The sequence below is a fragment of the Melozone crissalis genome, unplaced genomic scaffold, assembly GCF_028551555.1.
Source record: "Melozone crissalis strain CALT ecotype California unplaced genomic scaffold, PUWL_Pcris_2 ptg000009l_1, whole genome shotgun sequence".
Classification (NCBI taxonomy): Eukaryota; Metazoa; Chordata; class Aves; order Passeriformes; family Passerellidae; genus Melozone; species Melozone crissalis.
Genome location: NW_026535787.1, coordinates 10261583 through 10276785, shown reverse-complemented (window position 1 = coordinate 10276785; position 15203 = coordinate 10261583). Strand labels below are relative to the sequence as shown.

Genomic DNA, 15203 nt, shown 5'->3' with positions numbered 1-15203 from the left:
GCTATGTTGCCTGTCATTCCATTTCAAAAATGAGCTTTTTTTAGACATGACTTTTAAAAAATGTTAGCTATACTATTTTTAGAAAATAATTTGTGAAGTGATATGAGTGTTGGAAGGTTTTTTTGCAACATCAAAGCAAATATCTCTGGTAGAGGCAAAGTAAGACCTAAAGGTAATGGCAACTTTCTGCTGGATTGGATTTTATGTGCAATGTAACTTCTGAGGCCCACCTCTAAAAATCAATTTTGCTGCAGTTAGACTTTTCCTCTAGATCAGACATTTGTAACAGTTCAGTATCCATCCATCTCTTGCCTCTTTGGCCTTGTGAAGGTAACAAATGGAATTCTGTTTGGCTGCGTCTGGAAAAGATGAGCAGCGATTTGGGTTCTTTCATATCTGTAAGAAGAAGCTGAGCACTGGAATAATTGACCTGTCAAGAAGCAGGCAAGGTGTTCTCCACAAGCCAGCAGCAAGGGAAATGAGAAAACTGTTTTAAAAATGTTATTTTTCAATGTGATCTGTTTAATAACTGCAGCAGTGTCAGACGAGTGGCTTAGTTTATATCACGGTGCCAGCTTACAGAGTGATTTTATCAGATAGAGGAAGCTGAACTGCTACATTCTAACATGTGTACACACATACAGTGGGAGCTAAATCAAAGATTTTATTTTATAATTTTCACTATTTCTTTCATAGCTTCTCTAGAGACAGATAATTTTTTTTTCTCAGTTGCATCCACTGTTAAATGTCCTTTGGAATAGCATTATGGAGTAGTACTTGCCCTGCATCTTGTTTGTCACCACAAAAATATGACAGCAATGGAAGTCCCCTTAGCTTTTATCAGCTGCTCCCTGTCAGATTCTGCTCACTTTAATGCAGCTCTTAAAATGATATTTCCACAGCTGAATTCATTAGCTGCAATTTTAATTTTACTTTAAATTTTTCCTATGTCCTCAAAAAACCTCAAAAACACCAACACACCCTGGTAGAATATTAACTAGAATGTTCATGCAGTTTAAATGTAAAGACAAATGAATACAGTATGGGGTTTTTTTAAAATTTTAGAGTATGCTATTCATTTTACATTTCTTTTGCATTCACACTCCCTTTTCCCCCCAGGTATGCATATATAAGACGTATTTCTGAATGCCCTTTTTGTTTTAGTAGGGAAAGTAAATATGTTTGAGCGAGTTGTTCCATTGTACTTAAAACCAGAAAGAGTTATGCAGCATTAAGCTTTGCCATTTTTATGATTATTATTTTCATGTAAAATATTCTAATTAATATCACACCCATACGTTTTTTCACGGTTTTATTGTTATTGAATAACTTGAAGACTTTTAAAATGCTAATTTTTCACTGTGTGGCAAATTATTTCACTTGCCATAAAATACACAAGGCAACTATTTATTTCACCAATTTTGTGCTTTGCACGATTGCAAGGAGTAGCCCAAGGCAACCTTTCCATGCTTCACTCGAGCTGGCTGAGAGTCAAATTGTCCACAATTCAGCTCCATTTCTCCCCTCCAGTTCCCTGTTTCTCTGCACCAGGCAAGGTCACAAGGACTCTACCAAGCATTATTAGCTTTGCAGCTGAACCAGCATCTGAAAATGTAGTTGTCGAAATGTGAAGCCTCCCAGGACTGTAATATGTGTTTCATTTTTCATCTAAAATATTTTTATTTCTGCTGTAGTCCTGTGTGGTTCCTTGTCCTCACCTCTGATACCCTAGTTTGAAGCTGTGTGATTCCTGCAGCAGAGCACTCCAATTTTTCAGGGTTATCAGGGTAAAGGTTTGAGCTCGGCTCCATGAGCCTGTGCCAGGTCAAGTGCTGAGGAGCTTCCAGTGAGGGAACACAGCCAGCCTCAAAGAAGCTGTGGAGAACAATAGAAATATCTGAATTGGCTCAGGAGGCTTGAACACTTCTGATATCTGTAGCTGTGCTTCTTTGTGTTAAACATGCCAGACTTCAATACAAAGATGCCAGGGGCTCTTGGCTTTTCTGGGAAGCACGGTCCAGAATGGACCATGGATATCTGTTAAGGATAAGACTAGAGTTGTGTTGCCATGAAGTTTAGCAGTAGAGAAGTCACTCTGGCCAGGGGGCTGGAGTCAGGGAGCCTTAACACATGATATGAGATGCCTCAAACCACGTTGTTATGTAGGGTTTAAGTTGGGCCAGAAGAGTAATAAACATTTTAGGTTCTGATATGACATCTACCATAAGTTTTTAAAATCAACTTTCATATTTCCTATTAAATATTTTAAGATCAGATTAAAAGCAATGAAAAATACGTGGAAGACAAATTCCACAAGCATTAAAGAAAAAGACACCTTCCTAGAACAGAAGGTGTCTGAGCAACAGCCTCCTGTGAACTGGAAAATTGTGCAATTGTCCTGGAGAGGTATCACTTTATTAGAACTTTATTAGTTCTCACTTTTCTGGCCTCTTTCTATTAGTTTCATTGAAGACTGAGTAGGTGCACTGGGAGAGATGGAATAAATAAATTCTAGGACCAGTTCCAAGCAGCTGCTATCCATCAGCTCTTCCCCCCAGGGACTATACCTTAATATAATACAGCCAACCTCGGTGGCCTCGCTTGCCACTGTGGTGGAGTTTCAACACTTGCCTGGGAGCAAGGGAAGGATGAGGGGGGCTGCAAGAAGTTTTAGGTGGCTGAGCAGAGCCATATTGACAGTCCTCTGTCCTGGCAGCCACAGCCATGCTAGGAGAGCCCAGTATGGATGTGATAAATGCTCACAGAGGAGAGCTTTCCATAGCAGAGCTCCTGCACCATTTCCCTGAGCCAACAGAAACACCCTGCTGCTGGTGTAGCTGCAAGAGGGGCTTTGTCAGCATAGCTGTGGTCACTAATAACTATGTTTTCAAATTTTTTTTGGTGTTTCTAGACAACAAGCAGGGCTCGCAAGCAAAGCAGTTGTCTTGTAAAATTGGCCTCGATGTGCAATGACCAGCCAAACAGCTGTGAATGGTTGAACTCAACATGACTCTGAAGAGAAAGCAATTTGCCTAGGGGCAGAAAAGGACAGAAGTATATACGTGACCTAACTTAGCACCTGCTCTATTCACTGGTTTTTGATGTAAAGCCATGAACATTTTAAGCCTTCTCCAGTTGGGACATGCAGTTCTGTGTTTAAACCTGTATTGTCTTCCTGGAGAGCAAACAAAAAAGGATAATTAAATGTTGGCTGCTCACATCATTATTAGACCATGTAAAACTAGAAGAGCCAAGCATCTTTCAGGCCAGGTGAAGCAGCCTCACATGTGACTTAGTTGATACATCCGTAGTTATTCATGCATATTATGGAAAACAAAAGCAAATGTGAGAGCAATTCCAATGCAAACTTAAGAAATGCCAAATATGAATAAATGAGGAGTGATTGGTATTGATTCTCCATTGCCACAAATTCCACATTGTCATTCAGTGCTTCTCTTCAGGAAGGCATTTTCCTGCATTGTCAGTGCCTGACATAAGTGCATCCCTAGGAGTGTGAGTTTTCTATACTGCCTGCTTGATCTTGCACTGCTTCAGCAAAATACATGTCCTAGCTAATGGATTAATGCCTTGCTTCTGTTTGCTCTCTCTCCTTGGTGTAGCTCCAAGTGCTCCTCCTCAGTCTGTCACTGTCCTGACAGTTGGAAATCACAACAGCACAAGCATCAGCATCTCCTGGGATCCTCCCCCTCCAGATCACCAAAACGGAGTCATCCAGGAGTACAAGGTACACACCATGGCTGATGGGAGGGCTGTGTGTTTAGGAAAACAGCCTGCTTGGATTACAGAACAATAGCACTGTTTATGGGTTTAGAGTCTGACAGCATTTACAGCTGCCCATGTAATTATACGGAGAAAGAGGACTGACTGCTTATGGATTTCTTTATTATTGTTATCATTATTATTACTACTGTTATTTTAAAAAGCAAAAACACCATGAGATTGATATGAAAGAGAGCTATAATTTCTAGCCAGTTTACAGTTATTATCCTTCTAGCTTTTCCCTGCTGTGGAACAAGAAGAGGAAGGGATATTTTTTGTAAGGGGCTTCTGCACTCCAAAGGCAGGCAGTGAAGTCCCTGTGTTGGAGTACCTTCAATCTGTCAGCAAAGCTGGCAGGAAAGTTGCTTCTTATTTCCTCTGCAAAAATGCTAATCCTAACACTTCAAGGTCAAAGGCAAGGACTGTGGTTCTGGGAGAATTAAAGACTTTTTCTAAGTACTATCTCTGTCAATATTCATAACTTAGAGTGCCAGGTTGTTTGCTCTGAAAAACAGGTTGAACACAGCTAGTATATCCAAAGTTTGCTTCATGAGAGTTTCTTGCATTGGTTGTTTTTTCTTCCTTTTTGTTGCTATGATGGCTCAAAATATCCACTCCTTATACATTAAATGTTGCTTTAGCCTATAATTTCATACTAAGATCACTTTTGTACAAGGATATTTTCACAACATTAAAAAAAATGCACTCTGTTAGTCAGGTGGAGAAAATGATTGGGCGAGGTTCAGCCTTGTCGCAGCATGGAGCACAATTTGGTAAATTAACCTTGCTGTGGCTGGCCTATATGCACCAAATGTGAAATGTTTAATTGAAATGGATCAGGGCAGCTTTCTTGACAGTCCCACAAAGGATGGAAGAGGTGACTGCAGCTTGTTTCACAGAAAAAGATTTTTTTTCCCTGCTGTATATTGAGGGGGCACAGCATGAAGAAGGGAGAAAGTGCTTGGCTTCTAAATCAGATAAAGGTTCAATCTCTTCCAGCTTTTAACTTGGTCAGAGGGATGCAGTAAATGGTCACAATGTTTATGTGTAGCATAGCACTTCTTTTGTTTTGCTTTTAGTCAATATCAAGATTTATTAATCCCAGGATTTTATTGATCTAATTTTCATATCAATTAATAATTATCCTTTGGCTTAATTAATCTTGATCCTGACTCCAGTCTAAGTCAATATAAACCATCCAGGGCTTATAGGCAAATGAGTAAAGCACGCTCCTAAACTACAAAACATGTAGATATGGAACAAAGTGGGCTGATGTCTAATAAAAGCCATGTTCCAGGTGAGTGCTCAGGCCTCTGGGCTGTGTATAAAACCAGCTGGAGTCACTGCCTATTACAGCCCTCCTGTGTTAGATTAGCTGGTGCCTGAGTAGTGAGCTGGCTACAGTGAATGGTGCAGGGAGCCTAATATTTGCTTGAGTATGAAATAATTGCTGAAGTTCCTCAGTGCATTTTCTAACAAATTGAAAGTAGATCTGTTGATTCCACTTCAAGTATCAGAATGCCTGTTAATTTATTCATCAATTAAATGCTTTTAATTAGGGGCAGCTCATAGCTATTGTAACCTAAGACCAGGACAGACAAGGAGTGAAGGAATGAATGCAACAGTTACTCACCTTAATGCATTCTGGCTGGCAAACAGGATCTCACCTTAGGTTTAGGAAAACAAGATAATTTTTTTTCCTCTTCAAATCTTTCTCAGCATTTCACAGAAAAAATAGATAAGGTGTGGTAAAACACTGAGCAGGGTCAAAGTAAGTGTAAAGATGTTATTGCTGTTGTTTAGATGCACTAATTTGTCACTGATAATGGTTCCACCAATAGTGTTTTCTTCTGCTGTTATTTTTATGTAAGCGTACCTGTGATATATTTATGCATTGATATTCTTGTGCAATAGTAGATGCTTTCTTTAGTAAAACAGAAGCAGTATTTGCAGATAGCATCAACTGAAGAAACATGCCTAGAAGTTAGTTTCGAAATCTCTTGGGAGAATCCTATAAAAACTGCAAGAGGGAGACATAGCACTCTGAACTCATAGACTGTGCTCATCACAAAATGCCAGTTGTGATTATAGGATGGATTTTCTGTTTAATTAGATAATATTTGAGTGAGAAACTGATGTGTGAATTCCTAAATAATGTAACTAATCACAAAGGTAGTGGTAAATATGAGTCTGTGCTTATTCCATTTCAGAAATTTCAAGTATCCCTCTTGTGCAATGAAAGGAAGTTGAAAAAGTTTTTGAAAATTGTTTTTTCCTTAGTGCTTTAAGAAGTGTTTCAACCTGTGCTCATATCCTTTTGCTATTCAGCAGGAAATTTAGAAGGAAAAAAATATGGGTTTTTTTTACACAAAAGGTTTGATAAACAAGATTTTGATTAATGTATAACACGTCTTTGCCACTTGGATGATCTGGTCTGTGCTTCTAAGAAGTGTAAGCATAAAATTTGCACTCCATGGAGAGCCAGAGTCCAGAGAGGTATTTGCAAGCAGTCTTTGCAGCTGCCTTGGTCCTGTACTAATCTGGGATACCTTGCTGAGCTAAATCATCCCAATTTCAGCAATTCCTGGACAGTAAGATTGTTAAGAAGTCCCAAATAAGCGATTGCTGTGAAATAGCTTGATATGTCGTACCTATTTGCGATTGTGTGAGTGTGAAGAATTTCATCTCTTTTAACACATCAACTTTTGTCCCAGATCTGGTGCCTAGGTAATGAGACTCGATTTCATATCAACAAAACAGTAGATGCAGCCATTCGGTCTGTAGTAATAGGTGGCCTATATCCAGGTATCCAGTACCGCGTGGAAGTTGCTGCAAGCACCAGTGCAGGTGTGGGAGTAAAAAGTGACCCACAACCCATAATAATAGGTAAGTTATTGTCTGTTCTGTTGTTTTGTTTTGCCTGGGCTTTTTTTGTGGATTTTTTGGGGTTTTTTTCTCTCAGAAATACTTTCATACATCACTTCTGGAAGCGTAAAAATCTGTGGAGGAAAAGACGAGGTTTGGCTAGGGCTGGTTAGTTGCTTTTACATCCCACTGCCTGATGATGTTTTCTTCTCTTCCTGCACACAGTGAAGGGAAGTATGTTCCCAAGATATATGAGAAAGTGAAACTGATTTAATGTTTTGGAGTTTTTTTAAATGAATTTACCACTTCTGGAGGTTGGCAGATGCATGGAGCCCAAGCTCCCTTTTCCTTCTGTTAAGATGGCTGGAATATTGCCTTACTCATTCCACTATTTACCATTGTTTTCTGAATATCTAAAGTCAGTGTTTCTCAGGTATCCCAAGACAAGCCTCCTCTGTCAAAGCAAAAGTTGTTTTTAAACCAATTAGAAAGCAAAGGTAACATTATCATCCAGCCTTTTAATAGTTGTTTCTTGGTAGTGGTCTCCATGCAGAACTAATTTCCTGACCTGAGGGAAACACAGGTTTTGTTTCTTCTGAAATTTTTCCTGAGTATAAAATATAAAGATGGGAACAATATGGAAGACTAGAAGTAATTATGTTTAGCAAACCTGAAATGAGCTGTGCAAAGCAGAACCTCTTTTTAGTGCACAATGTAGGAATTTTGTTGCCTTTATCTGTATGATCTAACTTAGTTATTACTTAATGAACATTTGTTTGTTTGTTTATTTGGGGGACTTCTGTTGTTATTAAATATTTTCTTTCTAGAAAATGTTTTTAATACACTGTCCCAAACATGGACTAGTCTATTATGTGTAGACCCTTGGAAAAGGCCATCTCATAAGCTTTGCTTAAATGTTTACTGATATTCAGATTCTTTATTCATCAAAACAGAAGCTAGGATACTTCACCTTTGAAGTCTCACTGGAGACAGAAATACAAAAGTGGAAGTGAAGGTAGCACTTGGTTTAGAAAAGGCAGCCACAGAAACACCAAAGGGAAAAAAAGATACCCAGAAGTGAAAACAAAAAATTGATATTTGAAAATGCAGGAAACCCAGGACCTTTTTAAAAAATTATTTCACTAAGGGGTCCATCTAACTAGGCACAAAATACACTGCACTTATTCCAGCAAAGCACAGTAAGTGTATCGCATTTCAAGTACATGGGTAGCCTTGTGTCACTTAATGTGTTGTGAGTTATACTTGCACCAAAGGTCTTTGCTGGATGATTCCCAGAATTCTTAGTGATATTTATTTGTTCCTTAAATGATCACAGAATGTCTGCTTCAATAAGTTTGTTTGGTGACATCTTTGCACATTTGAGAGTCATTTGCATGAAAACTAACAGGGAATAGTTTCTGTTTGAGTTATGTTTCTGTTGTCATTTCTGGGGGTTTTTTGGAACCTGAAGCTGGACGTGTTTATTACATATATAGTCTGTATCTCCCTTCTCTTTAGGCCCAATTTTGCTATTGATTATGAATTGCTAGCAGTTATTTCTCAGACTGTAAATTTCCTTGATGAATGTAACAATGTTTAGGTGATACCATTTCTGAAAAACCTGAGTTGGCACCATTCAATGTTTGAATGGGAATCAAAATCATAAAATATGAAAATTATTTTTAAAGTAAATTTAAAAAAAATTAGTTACATGGATTTAGAATGAGCTAATGAATAAACCTCAAAACATCATAATGAATGGGACAGCAATATTGAGTTATTATAACAGAGTTCTATATGGTCTGGTGCTTATCTATACCATTTAACAACTTGGAAGCAGAATGAAGAGCTCCAGAAATGCTGAATTATGGAGAGAACAGGTTAGTGTTGCAGGAGAGTTAAGATGTATTTCTAAGCAGTAAAAACTTTTAATAGTCATGAAATACAGAGTACAGTGTATAAAAAGAGGTGTTATTTTTAAATACAGGATTCATACTTCTAAAAATGTTTCAGGCCTTTTTTTCTGAAAATAACTGGTTTTCATGGTGGATAATCAACTACTGACCTCCCAGAGTAATTTTAGATAACAGACCTGTGACAATCCAGAAAGCAAAAAAAGGAGAATAGGAAGCAGTAGGAAGTATATGATCCCTTTAGTTAGAAATTGTCTCACAGGAATCTTGTGCCCATGCTTGAAGCAGGATGTTGAAAAATTTTACGGAAGACTCAAAGAGAATCAAGAATAAAACTTTTCTGATCACTAATGATATGCTAAAAACATTCATTTGGAAAACCAGAAGTAAAATTGGAATAAGGGCAATGCTGGTTAATGCTGTAGCTATTATTTCTCCTCATCAGTTGGCCTGGTCCCTCTTACATTCCATCATTGCCATAATGATATGAGGAACAGCTGCAAACTTTCACAGTAATAGGTACAATCGAATCTGATGTGTCTAATTAATTTTTGGTCCGACAAATTAGTTTTGTTCTTCATTACTCTCCAATGGGAGGAAGACATTATATTTCATTATGGTTTTGTCTTCAGGAACAATGGAGCGTTGCAGGTCGCACACTTCCCTTGTCCATGTTCTAATTAGTTGAACTGACAGCATTGTTACAGAACCACCTGCAGTACATGAAATAGTGCACTGGTACCTTGCATGACATATTTATTACTTCTGCTGAAATATTATATGAAGAAGTACAAGACTAATGCTGTTTGTTTCCCCAACCCCCAACAATTATATTAATTTTATCAAAAGTTAGTGGGTAGCATTCATCTGTCTCCATTTATTCTTCCATCATCAAATTCACAAAGCATATGTTATTTTGACATTTAAAGGAATTATTACTTCTGCAGTTGTAATTGCTAGGCACAGAAGGGTAAGAGCAGACAGCCAGACTGCAAACTTTAGAAGGTAATTTGGAGACAGATTGTATCTTCCCCTAGAAGAGAGGCAAAGCATACAATCCACTGAAACCTCCGACCAGGCATTTTGCAGTTTGCTCTCACATCCTCCCTTTTCAAAGGACTGTTTTCTGGTCTTAGAGAAGACAGGATCCTCAGATGTTTTTGGAGGCTCTAGTGAAAAGAACTCATTCTTGAATCCAGGAGCATCCAATCCCAAAGCTGGTGTCAGCAGCACTTCCCTGCCTTGGTAGCACGGCTGTGTCTGAAGCAGTGCCAAGCCTACCTGTTTCCTCATTGTCCCACTACTTTGACCTCTCCTCCAAAGGGCACAGAAATTAACTGCAAGTTAATGGTAATTAGAGCAACTCCAACTCCCATGCTGATTTCTACTAGAAAATTGATTTTGTGTCTGGAAGAGCATGCCATGGAGAGCCCCTTTCTATTAGTTTTACTGTCAGCCCTTCCTCTTTCAGCACTGGGGTGCTCCTAGGGATTGGTTCCATGGGCAGAAAACAACATGGAAAATGAGATAAAGGAGCCACTGCTGCCTGCTTTCTTTCCTTGCCACAGCTGCTCAGTGAGTTTCATTCTCACTTATTGAATCAGGCCTGGAAGCCATTGGGCCTTTGGCAGTGGCAAGACAAAAGATGCAAGCATGGCAAAGGACAGCTTCAGCTCCCAGAGCCTGATGCTGGAAAAGCTTCCCAGCATGGCCAGTACAGACTGGTGCAGGACACCTGTACTGGTGCACTTCTTGTACATCTGGCAGCATTTTTCTGTGGGACCTATTCTGCTTGCTGGGAGCCTGTTTTGCTCCTTGCCCAGAGTGACTGAAAGCAAGCCAGGCTCAAGCACAGCTTCCACAGTCTGATTGCCAAAGCACACAGTCATCAGCACTAAATATTGCTGTGGTGCTGAAAGAGAGGAAGCCTATTAAACTCATCAGCAGTGTGATAGCAATGGCATTCAGGACACTGCATTTCTCCCTGATTAACCCAGCCCAGCTCTGAGGGCCTGAAGCTGCATCTTGGCAGGGGCAGTCCCAGAGGGTCCTTCTCAAAGGATCCCCTTCTATAAAACATGGCTCTGTGAAATCTGGGTCACCTGCAAAGAGGTGTCTGTGGAAATGGGGCTGGAAGTGTCAGACTTCTCAGATCTGCTCCAGCCAGCGACCCTGAGTGCTGCCTTCAGGCTGGAGCCAGCGAGCTGCTCTGCTGGAAGAAGTAAATCTAAGCATTGCTGAATTATAGAAAAGGAATATGTGCATTTTCACAGCATGGTTCAGTGATACAATACTTCTAATAATTTCCTCCAAGTGACCATTTCAGTGTTTTACTGCAATGTTCAACTACATTTATGTGTGTGATAGACTCTCATAATTGAGAATCATATTGTTTACATCTTCTTTGTCTCAATAGAGTAGCTACTCCTGCAGCTCTTCAGCGTGCATGCAGGCATCTGGTAATATTGCATAAACATTTCAAGGATTGAGCTATATAAATGCTTTTACTGGAAATGGTGGCTAATCTTTCATGAATTTCAAAACTGCAGATGTGGGCAGTTTATATAAAATACGCATAGAATAAAATTCAGGGTTTTTTTTTAGAAAAATATGTTCTGCATTTCCTAATTTTAAAAGTAACTATTTTTGACAATTTGAAACTGCTGGCCCTGGATCTATATGCTTTAGCATTTCCTGGATTTCCATTCAGATTTTTATGAGCATTTGTTTTCAAGCTAAATGCCAAGCTTTTCCTTTTAGAAAAGTTCCCTTTTAGAGAAAGAGGGGCAAAAAACCAATGGGAACATCTACTGGAATTTGCAGGTTTCTGCTGTAATATACAATTTAAGATCCTATATAGTATTTTTTTGATGCATGTCACTTTAATTGGTACTCCAAGTAATAATTATTTCTTGCAGGTTGATATTAAGAATTTGCATGCATATTCTAGGTGGAAAAAAAAGCATCTGTTGCTGTGATTGTTCAGTGCTTACAGTTAACTGTGTCAAAGATGGTACACTTAGAATTTTTATGAACCGCTTTCCCCTTGAAATAATTGCTGGAAAATACATCCTTGTCCCAGTGGAAAGTGCATTTATTTTATTGTTCATTTCAAATTTGGAAGCTAGCATTCAGGGAAAAAAAATGAGTTGAGTAAGAATTTTTAGCCTTCTTCTAATGTAGCATATTTTGTATCTGGGTTACTCATTTGGAAAAAACTATTTATTGATTGCTTGATTTATTTTTTTATTAGTTTCCTGTAATCCATTTTCTCATTATTGAATTCTGTCTACAAACATGGAAAAACAAACTAACAAATATGTATATTGTTAAAAAAAAAGCTCTGGATTGGCATCTGTTAGATTACTTGGGAGTGTCCTATGGGTCTGTCTTTGCAAATATATATCTGCAAAATGGCTATGGATTTACTCTAGAAACACTGAGATTGTGGTGTGCATTGCTACTTCCTAAAGTTCTTCTGCTGAAGGGGATTCTTTTGAGATCCCTTACTATTTTTTAGAAACCTTTAATTTGTGTGTTTAATTTGTTCCACTGTGCGTTGCAGAATCCACAACAACCACATTCTGTTCAATTTCTCTTGTGCAGGAGGTCGTAACGAAGTTGTCATCACTGAAAATAACAACAGCATAACTGAGCAAATCACTGATGTGGTGAAGCAGCCTGCCTTCATAGCTGGCATTGGTGGTGCCTGTTGGGTCATCCTCATGGGTTTCAGCATCTGGCTCTACTGGAGGAGAAAGAAGAGGAAGGGGCTCAGCAATTATGCTGGTAAGAGCAGTGACTTTATTGCCATCTCAGCAGGTGCTAGCATAAAAAGAACAGGGGCTACTAAACCTACCTAAAAACCACATTGAACTTACAGCAAAAGTGTCCTGGATGAATTCTGTATGCTCGTTTTAAATGTATGCTGTGAAATTGCTGGTGTATGAGAAGCTTTAAATGCATCGCTCGGTACCACATTCCATCATTATCATAAGGCAGTATTTTTACATCTCCAGCACATCTAGCATTAAAAAAGTACAAAGAGGATTAGCTGCTCCTCTTGCCCCTTGCTCAGAAGACACTCTGTTGACAGTGCAGCATCATTTGTGTGTTCAAATCTGGGTTAGACTAGTCCCTTACAAGGAAAGTTAAAGAGTTTTTGTCTTCTTCTTTCCTGTGCATTTCCAGGTCTCTGAAGCCATGTGCATGGCAAATAAATGAAGGTATTTAATCAGTGACTTCATACCTGTAGCTGGAAGAGTGATGTATTAGATAGGGAAGTGTTGTCAAAATTTACCTAAGGCAGAAGCCATAAACAGTTTTGTCTCGGAGGCAGAACATCTTTGAATGTTCTCTTTCATTTAATATTTGTTCCCGTTATAAATTAGTTTTCAAAACCTACATTTTTAAAATTAAATACTCTTGCCAAATGAAATATTTTCATCTTTCCCCAACATTTGTTTTGCATATTATTCTGTTTTCAGGATTCTTATGGATTTTTGGGAAGTCAGGTGATGTGTCATAAAATGGGTTACTGTGAAGCCTAACACACAAAAACCCCAATTCTTCAAATATTGCAGCAGATTCTCTTGCAGTTCTCATTAACACTTAAAAAGATAAAATATTTGCCCAGTTCAAAACAGAACGTATTTAATGTTGACATTATATCACATGTAAGTTACACAAGTGCCCTTCCATTTACAAGTCATCAAATGTGAAACCAAGGGCTCAGGTTCTCTAAATGGCTGAGCAACAACTTGCCAAAAACCAACAATCAGTCACAGCCAAATTGTTCCCAGTTCAGCTCTGCCACAGTCAGACTCCTCGGTGTTCTGACTGGGCTCACTAAACCAGCAGGAAACTATTCCATGTTGGTTTTCAGTCCTTCCTGCTGCATTTGTTTTCCACTGGCTTTGTGAAAGGACAAGAAGGGGAGCAGTGGAAAGAGAGGAAGGAGAGACCAGTGGCTTTTGGTCCTTCTTGGTTTTTGTGGAACCTGACTTTGTGTCACCACATGATCTCTGTCATTCATAGGTTATGCTTTGTTCTAAGGTGTTGTTTTTTTTTTCTTTCATTTAATGGCAGCAACTTCTACTCTCTGAGAGGTGGGGTGGTTTTCACTGAGAAATTAATATACATCTCAAACAATTATACATGAAATATTGTTCTAGATCCCAAGATTTTTTCATTCTAGAGACAGCTGTGCTGTTATTTCTCGTAGGAAGTAGTCCTACCTAAAGCTTTGGACACAAGCTGAGACTAGACTTTTCTTAAAAAGGAGGATTATTAGTCGTGTATGTGAGTTGGCATATTGGGATGAGGGAGAATTGAGAGCAGTCTGTTATAACTTGGAGAGCATAGCTGTAAATAATTATGAACAGTATGTCTCGTGCAACTCATTCCTTCTCACGGCGTTTGCTGCATCTCAGTGTGATGTGAACGTTGATTGCATCATGAAATTGTGGATAACAGATCATGCTTCAGAGCTCATCCTAATGTTTACAGCTTGGAGTACAGCATGTCCTCACAGAGAGTCTTCAAATGTGACTGTCAAACTTCACTGCTCATCTTTCCAACCATCATTTCTCATTGGCTGCTGGCTGGTTGGTGCTTTAAGCTCAGCTCTTATGTCCTGCTTATGATATTCAACCCCACCTGAGTGATTTCCAGAGGAAACTCGTGCCCTGCAACTGGCTCTTTGTGTCAGGGTGTGTAACTCACAATGTGTTTGCTTTCTTGTTTTGCAGTTCAGTCCTTCACCTTCACCCCTGCAGGTACTGTCCATTAGTCTGTCTCTTACCTCACCGACACACCATTTCAAGCGTTAGCTGTCAAAGTGTTTATGAACATGTGAGATATGAGAAATTAAAACCAAACACAAGGAGAAATACTCTAGCTGCCTATCTCTGATAAAAATGTAGCCTTCATTCTCCTCTGGATTCCAGGGAAAAGTAAAATCTACCACCATCAGTGTCTCTGTCACTATAAAACTGCATACTTAACTCACCTGACTTTCTGAAATGCAGGGTTGAAAGTAATTTTCAGGACCAGATGCTTGAACTAACTTAACATAAACAAGCATTATTCATGTATAACTGAATTTCGATTTTAAAGCTCAAACAGTTTAGCAGATCCAAGAAGAGAAAAGAAACTTTCTTCTACTTCAGCTCTCAATTATGTACGTTTGCCTTACTGTGAAGTGTTTAGCCCTTCAAGCAATCTAGTCACTGACTGATGCATTCATTGACTTTACAGGGTTTTTGGAATTGAAATATTTGGGTTTTTTTCTTACTACTCAGCTCAGAGCTGGTATCCTATTTTTTCTTATCTTTAAAAAGATAGCATGCAATAGACTATTACAAGCATGATTAAAATATGTGAAGGATAAATGAAGAGTGGCTGAAGCAGCAGGTTGCAAACACTTTATTCAACATATGAAGTCAAGAAAAATAGAGTATACAATTAAAAATAATAATTCCTACAAACAATTTGTTTCTGCTCTCATACCTAATCTCAAGATGTAGAAACTCAAAAATAGTTGCACCTCAGCATTACAGCAAGGAATGTAAGGATGATAAATTTAAAGGATGGTAAATCTTGGTGTTTTCCAGCAGAAGCCTGTCAAGTTTTTTGGGTGTAGCT

At 38.7% G+C, this 15203-nt stretch overlaps 1 protein-coding gene across 5 annotated transcripts in view; it reads left to right on the top strand.

Annotated features, from left to right (window-relative positions):
• Positions 1–15203, top strand: part of ROBO2 (roundabout guidance receptor 2) — an 860236-nt gene that overhangs the window by 787258 nt on the left and 57775 nt on the right. For all 5 annotated transcript variants that reach the window (XM_054270511.1, XM_054270509.1, XM_054270510.1 and 2 more), the window contains 3 exons: positions 3621–3745; positions 6495–6666; positions 12165–12347. In XM_054270511.1, the coding sequence (XP_054126486.1) occupies positions 3621–3745; positions 6495–6666; positions 12165–12347 (480 nt within the window). The remainder of the gene's footprint in view (positions 1–3620; positions 3746–6494; positions 6667–12164; positions 12348–15203) is intronic.